This window comes from Mustela nigripes, chromosome 6, assembly GCF_022355385.1.
Source record: "Mustela nigripes isolate SB6536 chromosome 6, MUSNIG.SB6536, whole genome shotgun sequence".
Taxonomy (NCBI): domain Eukaryota; kingdom Metazoa; phylum Chordata; class Mammalia; order Carnivora; family Mustelidae; genus Mustela; species Mustela nigripes.
Window position 1 is genome coordinate 135,872,907 of NC_081562.1, and position 10,405 is coordinate 135,883,311.

At 42.7% G+C, this 10,405-nt stretch overlaps 1 protein-coding gene across 6 annotated transcripts in view; it reads left to right on the forward strand.

The window, feature by feature from the left end:
- Positions 1–2,399, forward strand: part of BEND7 (BEN domain containing 7) — a 79,011-nt gene extending 76,612 nt beyond the window's left edge. For 4 of the 6 annotated variants that reach the window (XM_059404297.1, XM_059404296.1, XM_059404288.1 and 1 more), the window contains one exon: positions 300–2,399. In XM_059404297.1, coding sequence (XP_059260280.1) covers positions 300–361 — 62 coding nt within the window. In that variant the 3' untranslated portion in view covers positions 362–2,399. Of the gene's footprint in view, positions 1–4 lie in introns of all 6 variants that reach the window. The other 2 variants (XM_059404292.1, XM_059404293.1) reach the window with 1 other exon arrangement.
- Positions 2,400–10,405: the final 8,006 nt, after the last annotated feature.

Genomic DNA, 10,405 nt, shown 5'->3' on the forward strand with positions numbered 1-10,405 from the left:
ACAGGTAAACCCTATTTTATTTAGCCCTATTCTTATCCCGGACACTATGTGGACATGCTCTAATAGTGACACAGTGTCATGGACTTTCCTGTAAAAATAATCAGTACAAATCTCCAGGGGCTAAAATTGCTCGCAACTAAAGCCTTGGCTGAAAAATCAGTGATTTAAATGTGAAGCCGATACTTCACCAGTGAGGTTCTCCAGCTGCCCAGTCTCCTTGTCTCTTGCCCAGTCATAGAGAAGTGTGCGACTCCCCTTTAGAGGAGCGGTCCCCCTTCATTGTCTTGTCTCTGTTGTAGGTCATATATTTGACACCAGGAGAGAAAACACGGAAGACACAGAGCCAGATTTCACTGCCTAGACTTTCCTTTTAGTGACACTGTTCATTAGCACACGTAACTGTTCCGTTGAATTCCTTCAAAGATCCACGTAGCATTTCAGGTTCCTGCAAAGTGTGGGCGTTCTGTGAAGTTTTCCCGTCATATCTGAATAGTTGTCATATACTTTGTCGTGTGTGATAATCAAGCCTCCAATTTGGTGTTAAGATTTTTGGAAATCATTTTGAGAGTTAACTCATTCCTTTTCAAAAGTCTGGCGTCAGACCGGTGAGTTCATTGTTCATTAAAAAGCAGCAGTTCTCTCTCGTTTTTTCTTTTTTTCATAAGCTCAATGTGAATATATAGAGTTTTGAAGCGTATTTATTTTAATGTGCACTGCTTAGATGCAGAATAAAGGAGAACAGCTCTTTCCAGCCCTGGGGAGCAGTCGGGAAGGCCAACATTAATTAGGCCTTCAGTGGCTTCGAAGATGAAAAAGTTGTTTTGGGGGACAGGAGAGCTCTGACCTAGTAGATGAAATCATTTGTGACATCATTTCCTCCAAAGATAGCCATTTGTTACTGAGTAAGTGCAACTTACTCAGTAAGTAAGTTGATCTAGGAACTCCAAGGAAAGAAAGACATTTCACAAAGATTGTATCAACACAGTGACAAAATAAAAGGCGAGGAACTCAAAGTAACCAGTGACCCACATGATACCTGACAACTGTTTGCACAGAGGATTTTAAACTGCAGGGCCCAGGGTTTTGGACAACCAGCCACAAAGGGACTTAATATTATATACTTTATTTGGCTCTAAGGACGCTCACCCTCTGCTTCGTAGAAAACCAACATATGAAAATAAGGGTTTACACTAAAGAGATATCTTGCCATGTGGGTTTTTGTTTTACAGAAATATTGACCTCCACATTCCCTTCTCCAAAAAGATGGTGAATTTAAAAATACTGTTTTACTTAGAAACATTGCACGTAGCTCTCATTCACTGTATAATTAAATTACCATAAAGTCTTTGGCATTTGACCCAAAGGCCAAAAATCGGCCAGAAAGTTCTTGTAGAGCTGCCCTGTCCAGGGGACATGTGCCGTAACACACCAAGCCGCTCCCCCTGAGCTCGGGGGCGATGCGGAGTGCCACCAAAGACCAGCTCATCAGCCAAAGATGAGAGCTAGGAGGTGTCCCTGAAATGTGACAAAGCTGGTCACAGGCGTGGCTTGTGGAATCCACCTCCCTGCTAGAGAGCTCCATCTCTTATCCGTGCGTCTTTTGTCTTATTTCTGAAGTTACAAGAAAGGTTCAGAGAAACGGTTTCCGTCACGTTCTGTAGTTATTAGCCTTTTACATTTCTAGGCCAGTTAGGAATCCCTTCCCTGAAACTGGTCCCACTGGTCATCAAGTGGCCTGATGAAGTTCTGTATTCAGGGCTTTTGTTTTTCCACAACGTGTGTTTTAAAATTTGTCTTTTGCCCCTCAGCAGGAGATATTTCTCAAGGGAATTGAAAAGATTAATTAGTGACCTTTCAACTCTATTACAGTGAGATGAGTGTGTTGCTAATAAAGGTAGAAACATTTACCTTACCACTGTGGGATCTGTTAAATACGCGTCACAAACCTTCGAAAGCACTTCCTTCCAAGACTGGGTGACAGCTTGGATTTTTCAGTACTTGAGGGGGGGTACTGCTCAACTCACAAGTATGTGCAATGCCTCCACAAATTGGAAATACATATCACAAAACTGCAACAGTAAAATCATATTTTGTACATTAAAATTGTATTTGTGTTTACTTACTGTGACTACTGTTCAGACTTTATTCAGAAATCCTTTTTATAGGCTTTCTTAGTAAAAAAAAAAAATTCCATTATCTATGGATGATGTCTCAATCTTCTGTATATATGTTTTATTAATATGTAAATATTTAGATTTTTTAAAATTACTATGTTCTTTAAAAAGAATTTCAACACAAGGCTAGTTGTGAAATGGTGAATAACATTGTGTTGTGATATCAATTCCCAAGATGCTCTTTATGTCCGTTCCAGAAGAATACAATAAATTACTTTAATTGAACATGCCTGTTTCGTGCCTGTGTGCCAGTCCTCCTGTGCTTATGAAGAGGAGTCGGGGCTAATCATTAATTAAAAGGTATTTATTAATACTTGGGTGATCCTACACAGAGGGTTACATCTCCTTAGGAAGCTAATTTTTAAAAATAAATAAATAAACTAGATTGCCACCAGAAAGACTGTCTTCAAACACAGAAAATCACAGGCTCTGCCTGGCAGTCCCCGTGAATGGCTGAAGCCGGTCCCCCTCCTACCACTGGAGCATTAAGTACGGATAGGCTTGAAGCCTAATTTTAAATGAATTAGGTAGCTTTATAATCTTCACTTAAAAGGTTAAGCCCTGCTTCTATGGAAACAACACATCAGAAGGACAAATCAGTCTTCTTTAATGCAAAGTGGCTGGTCCAACATAATCGCTTTCTTCTCCTCTCTGAACACAGGAGGGCGCTGCCTCTCATGGCCCCCACCCCACCCCAATGCTCCCCAGCCTGAAGCCTACCCAGGCTGGTCTGTCCATTCTCTCCTGGCCTCTCTTTGGGGTCTGGTTCGGGGCCCCACTTGGGAGGGCCCTGAGCTCTTCTGCAGCTGCCACAGAAGAAAGCAGCTGGGTCGAGGGTGAGAAGGCAGCAGGGCAAGGTGCTTGCAAGAACAGGAACACCCAAACTCCAGCCGCCTGGAGGCTTTCACATCCCCATGCCTCCTAGAAGCTGGGAGCCTGACACCAGCCGGCCCCAACTGCCACAATGCAATGGCCCAAGGCCCTAGGATGCCCTCGCTCCCACACATTTGTCAGCCAACGGACAGCTCTAAAGGGCTCTCCAGGGCAGTGTGGGGGGCCCAGGTGCACCATGGGAGGCATCACCAGGAAGGGGACCATGTCCCATCCCCACAGACAGAAAGCTCACAGACTTCCTTTGTTGCCTCCCCTTCCACCGGCCTGGCCTCACAGCATGATTGGGAGCAGTCGCTGGCTCATTCCCCAGAGGCACCTCGAGCCCAGCTCAGCCGTTCACTAAACACCCACTGTGGGCAAGTGCTGCATTGGCTCGGTCCAGCAGGGACACTTGGAAGCAAGGGACAGAGCAGTGAGGGCCAAGACTGGGGAGGTCGGCCCCAGACCAAATAGGCTAGGCCGTGCAGACCATCCCAAGAAACTGGGAAGACACAGGGCAGGGGTGGGAGGTCGCGAGGGCCCCTGAGGCACCCTAAGAGCTCTTGATCAGATTCATAGAACGTATTGATCTGTCTGGCTGAAATATGGTACATTGACTGGGCACAGGCGAGCCTCAAGTAGGGAGTCCCCTTAAGAAGCTGCTGGAATAGCTAGTGTTAGATCGAGCTGCCATGAGGACACAGCCCTGAATGCCCAAGCAGGAGAGATCCAACAGGACTAGCTTGGGGTAGAAAGGGGAGTGCAGCTCTAGGGAGGGGCTCTGGTTGGGGAACCTCAGGGTCCTTTGTCCTTAAGGTAGGGAACACGGAGAGGCGCCATTGGGAGAAGAATGACAGGTGCGTTAGGGTGTGGAGGTGACTCCATTCATTCATTCAACATGTGTGTGTTGAACACGTAGAATGTGCCTGGTGCTGTTCTAGAGGCCAGGAGAACAGTGAGCCAAAGTCCTCGCCAGGACCATCATTTACAAAGTGTGAGCCCTGAGGAAACACCAGGATATAAGGTACAGTATGCTCCTGAACCAGAGAAGGCACTTGAACTTGGAGCTCAGCCCCAAACTAGAGGCAATCAAGATTCGCAGCACCCTTCATGCAGCATGATTCGAGTCTCAACTACACATCAGCACAGAGCGAGTCCTAACCCGAGGCTCACAAGCAGCCTCCATCAGGTCACAGGCTCCGTCTGTCTTGTCACTTACCACTCTCTGACACTGCCTTGTTTAACAACATGATTGTTTATGGCCTGTTTTCCACTGGCATCTAAGCCTCATGAGGTCAGGGACCTTATCTGTAAGACCATGAAGGAAATGTTAGAAGCCCTGGTTCAGACATTTTCTGGATGTCACTCTCCCCAAGAAGGGGTGGACTGTGACAGATGAGGGGTGTTGTATGCTGCCCTCTCCTTTCTTCTGTCCCCTAGTCTTCAATCCCATGCCCTTTCTCTGTCCCTTTATGGACACTCTTCATCAACAGAGCACAAGTGCCACACAAGACATGTAGGTGGGACCCATGAGAATTTGGGAACTCAAATGATTCAGAGCAACCCTTCGAATTTACACAAATCATCACAGTCTGTACTTTGTAACCTCAACAGTAGGCAACAGATAATTCCCCCTAAAACTACACACACACACACACACACACACACATATGAAATATACATATGAAAAAGCCAAAGAACCGTCTGGAAACAAAGCCCAGATGGGATAACCTCAGTATGCTGTGCGTTACACATGCTGATATTTCAAAAAGACTTGATACTTAAGGGCCTTTTAATTGTGTGGGTTGGGTTTTTTTGTTTTTTGTTTTGTTTTGTTTTGTTTTTTGCCATTTTTATCTGTTAATGCTAAGAAATAGAGGGACATCTTAAACCTAAAGTTTGAAACTAAGCTACTTTAGATAATGCCTTTTAAAATCCTTTCCCAAAATGCAGCTGATGGGAGCATGGGAAATGGAGACGTTGGTCAGAAACTGGCTCTCTTGACTTTCAGGTGTTCACACTCTCCACCATGCCACCGTAACAGATCCAAAACGTGGAGGGCCTTCGATGTGAATACGGAGAGAAAAATCAATTTTACAAAGGAAATTGAGCGTCCTAAATTGGTTCAATGAAGTGGTGGACCAATTGCATATTCTGGTAGAAAAAACGACCTCCTGCTCTACACTAGCAACGGGCAGAAAAAGAGAATACATTAGAATAGATGGCACTGACTCTGTATATTACTGAATTAAGCATCCTCCAAAAGTGATGTATTTCTAACCCCTGGAAACCAGAAGCAACTCAGCTAACAACCCCTATGCTAACCCTATCCCCCTCTTGTGAGGAATACTGTAACACTGCCCGGTTAGGGGAACTATTTCACGGTGTGAAGCATTGCTACCTCCTTCTACTCCTCTTGCCAATTCTCCCTGTAACAGACAGACCCACAGCTGTGGACAGCCTTGACTCTCATCATGAAGATTCTTATGATGAGAAGACTCTCATCATGAAGATTTGGTTTGTGTCCTGCACTGTTAAAGTATGTCTGTCCTACCCACCTCCATCGTGTTGGTATTCCTTGGGGGCAAGAACCACAACTCATCTTTCCTGTACTTTGTCCTCATGGGACTGGCTCACTAGTCCTGGTGGGGTGGGCGTATTTCAGCATCGGGCTGAGTCCCGGACACAGGCTACCACCCGTGTGAAGCAAGAGGAGCCAAAATGCACCTCGATCATGCCCAAGCTAGCAAAATATATAGTTTTAGAAAATGAACAAACTCTCAAAGACCAAGAAATGACTTTTGATTGGAAAGTACCCAGTGACTTTGGAGGTGGGAAGGAGAAGGCGGTGGAAGTTGACAAAATTAGTCTGAATTCATTGGACAGATTGAATGCAGGAGAAGAGCCAAGAAAATGCTTTAGGATCTGTGACAGAATCTTACTCTTACTCCCCTCCCTTCATTCCCTCACTTAAACATATTATAAAACTACAGAAATTGAAGCTGTGGTTTTGGTATAAGAATAGATCAATAAAACAGAATGGGAATTTAAGGAAAACCTTACCTATAGAGACATATAGCATATATTAAGGATATTGTAATGACAAGAGGCCTAAATATAAAGGGGGTTCAAACGAAATACAGATTTTTTTTTCCCTCCTCTAACTCAGAATGGCCCAGAGTGGGTTGCATGGTCCATACTGATGGTAGGTAGCTCTGTTCCATGAGGTCATCTAGAAACCCATTCATATCTTTTTTTTTTAAATTAATTTCTTTATTTTCAGCATAACAGTATTATTTTTTCACCACATCCAGTGCTCCATGCAATCCATGCCCTCTCTAAAACCCACCACCTGGTACCCCAACCTCCTACCACCCCCCTGCCACTTCAAACCCCTCAGATTGTTTTTCAGAGTCCATAGTCTCTCATGATTCACCTCCCCTTCCAATTTCCCCCAAACCCATTCATATCTTATTGTTCTCTCATCTCCTAGAAGAGGTCTACAACCATGTTGTCAAAGCTGGCTCACCAGGAGAAGTCTATGTTTGAGCCCATGTGAAGGTGGGGAAAAGTTACTGGAGGGGAACAATTTCCTTAGGAAAACTTGATTTGAGGATTGCATAGATCACTTCTGCTACAACAAAGGAGGGGCTAAGAAATATATTTCTAGTTGGATGGCTATGTGTCCAGCCAGAATTTGCATTCTGTTACTACCAAGAGGAGTGGGAAAATGGATACTGGGGACAAAGAGTTGTTGGTTCCACAAATCTCATTTTAAATGGCGGGAAAGGACAAATGATTTGATAAATAGCGTTGAAGGCAACCAGCCAGCCATTTGCAAGAACAAAATTAACTCAAAATGGATCATAAACCTAAATGTAAAAGCTAACACTATAAAACTTGAAGAAACCAGAGAGGTAAGTCTTCACACTCTTGGGGCAGGTCATGGTTTCTTAGATAGGACACCCAAAGCACAAGTGACAAAGAAAAATAGATGAACGGGACATCACAGAAATAAAACACTTCTGTGCTTCAAAGAAAGTCAAAAGACAACTCACAGAAGGGAAGAACAGATTTCCGAAGCATATATCTGATAAAGAATTTGTATCTAGGATATATAAAGAACTTCTACAACTAAAAAATAAAAAGATAACCCAATTTAAAAATGGGCAAGAGATTCCAACAGACTTCTCTAGAAAGATATCTAAATGGCCAATAAGCCGATAAGCACATGAAAAGATGCTCAACATTACAGTCATTAGGGAAATGCAAATCAAAGCCGCCAGATACCACTTCACACCCACAAAGAAGGCTGGAATCAAATGACAGACAACAGTGTTGTACAAATGTGGAGAAATTGGAACCCTCAAACATTGCTGGTAGGAATGTAAAATGGTGCAGGCTCTTTGGAAAACAGATTGGCAATTCCTCTAAAAATTAACATAGACTCACTGTAAGACCTAGCAGTTACACTCCCAGGAATAGACCCAAGAGAACTGAAAACGTGTACACAGAAGACTTCTACATGAACGTTCAGTCTATAGTATGTGAATTTTCTGTGTATGAATTCTATCACAATGAACAGGTCATAAAAACTGATAAAGTTAGACCCTCCTACCTTACCCTGTATGTGCCAATTGATTCCAGGTATTTCAAGGATTCAAGCAAAACAAATAATAAAAATACTAGGAAGTTTTAAATTCTTATTTCCATAAGCTTGAGGAGAGAAAGGATTTCCAAAACATGAAGAAATTATCAAGTGAAAATGAATTCATTAACTAAAAACATTTAAATCATACTTTCAAAATTTTACCAAAAAAGTTTAATTTTTTTTTTTTTAAAGATTTTATTCATCCATTTGAGAAAAAGAGAGAGAAAGAGAGAGAGCACACAAGTGGGGCGGGGAGGGACAAAGGGAGAGGGAGAAGCAGACTCCCCACTGAGCACAGAGCCAGAAGTGGGCTTGATCCCAGGACCCCAAGATCATGACCTGAACCCAAGTCAGACGCCCAGCCCACTGAACCACCCAGGGGCCCCTTAAAGATTTTATTTTTAAGTAATCTCTACACTCAGTGTGGGGCTCGAACTTACAACCCTAAGATCAAGAGTCACATGACTCATGGACTGAGCCAGCCAGGAGCACCAAAATTTCACAAGACTTAATAGCAAATGACAAAATGAGAAAAATATTTGCAAACTAAATGGTTGTTAAGATTACACTTATTACACATCCAACTCATAAATCAAATGGTCAGTAAATACTAAAATGAAATGAAACCAAGAAATACAAATTAATTTAGTACCAGGAAATATTTTGGTTATTCATTCAACTGGCAGAAGTTTAAAGAAAGGTTACACTAACTAGTGTTTCTTGTAATGAAAGGCATTTAGATACGACCGATAGGCACGTTAATTAGTACAGTATTTCTGGGGGGTGGTTTGGCAACATAAATCAAATTTGTTCAAAACCTTTGACCCAGAAATTGTGCCCGAAGGAATTTTTCTGAAAGCGATAAAGATCTACCCAAAGATCAAGCCACAAAACCACAGCGTGTTCATCACACATAGCTAAAGTAATAAAACCAACCAACCAAGACAATTTACAATGACCAACCATAGTTTAAATTCCAATACCTCCTTAAAATGGGATACTATGCAGCCATTCTAAGTGGTGTACATAGAAATCCACAATCAGTTCATTGAAAAAAAGCAGGTCACAGAAAAATAAATACTGCAGGATCTTTTTTTTTTTTTTCTGAATGCAGAAAATCATAGAAAAAAAATTCGAAGAGAGCATACACCCACCTGTTGATCAGTTATCTCTGGATAGTAAGATAATAGGTTCTTTAAAAGTTTCTTCTGTTGGTTACCTAAATTAATATTGCGATCAAGAACATGCTGCTTTTGCCATGAGAAGGGAAATTAAAGATTTTTTAATAATGTAGGAAACTCAATGGCATGGAGAAACGTGGTATGCTTACCGTTAAATAGTATGTTCAGCCTGTTCGTACTTCTTAATTTCAGAAATGCACTTCTTTTTGTAAAGTCAGAAGTCATGGTCATTGCAACTACAAACACAGCCAGATTGCAGGATGTCCCCAAAATGTATACCAATAGCCACCTACTGCTTTAAAAAGGTACAGATGAGGGGCGCCTGGGTGGCTCAGTGGGTTAAGCCACTGCCTTCGGCTCAGGTCATGATCTCAGGGTCCTGGGATCGAGCCCCACATCTGGCTCTTTGCTCAGCGGGGAGCCTGCTTCCTCCTCTCTCTCTACCTGCCTCTCTGCCTGCTGGTGATCTCTCCCTGTCAAATAAATAAATAAAATCTTTAAAAATAAATAAATAAAAATAAAAAAAATAAAAAGGTACAGATGATGTTTTACTATCAGCTTAGTTACCCTTTGTAAAAGAATGACGTGTAGGAAGAAAGGGCACTCAGTGGTCTATAGATCCGTGACTATGTAATGCCGCTTGGATGCTGTTAGGAAATGTCTAAAATACCAGCATAACTCCTTGTAATGCTGGCTTCTGAAATGTCACATAAGTTCCAGTGAAAACTTCAACTCGCTACTCCAATGGTATGTACATTGAACCTATTTACAGGACTCTGAAGGTTAAGGCTTTACTTTGAAAGGGAGGGGGGGGAAAACCAACCATTGCGCAGGCTAACCAGAAAAGGATATCCTCTCAGTAACTTGAAAGGAAACTGGAGACGATGCTCTGTAAAAAATATATTAGCGGCAAGACAAGAAGCCCATCGGAGCTACAAGGGCATTTGACAAATCAATTCAAAAAAACGACACCATCAGGGCCTTTGGGATTCAGAGGACTACCTGAAAACAAAAACAAAATCACCACAGTGTGTTGGGGGTGGGGCGGGGGCGGGGGGGGGGGGGGGGGGAGTTGCTGAGGCAAATGAGGCCAAGAATTGAAGCAGTTCAGGCCGTGTGGTGTAACTAGAGTACATCCGATTATTATCCTCATTTAACAGGTGGAAAAAAGCGAAGTAACCTGTCTCAGCTCCCAGACCTAAGGACTGGTTTTAGTCAAGATTTGAAACCAGGGAATGGGACTCTGACTCCAGGTAAGAGAAGTGTTCAGAAGGACCCGGGTGAGATGGCATATATGATATTCCTTTCCAGTGCTCTTTATACCTTAGTTTGCACAAAAGCATGGAGCCAGGATTTTGCACAAAAGCATTCAACACATGTGTATTGAGGCTTCTTCAGAGCCAGGAACTGTCCTCAGTATCTTACCTGTACTAATTCAGTTAATCTCCGTTATAAGACCGGAAGTACTATTACCATGCCCATTTCACAGATGAGGACACTGAGTCTCAAAGAGCTGAAATAACTCT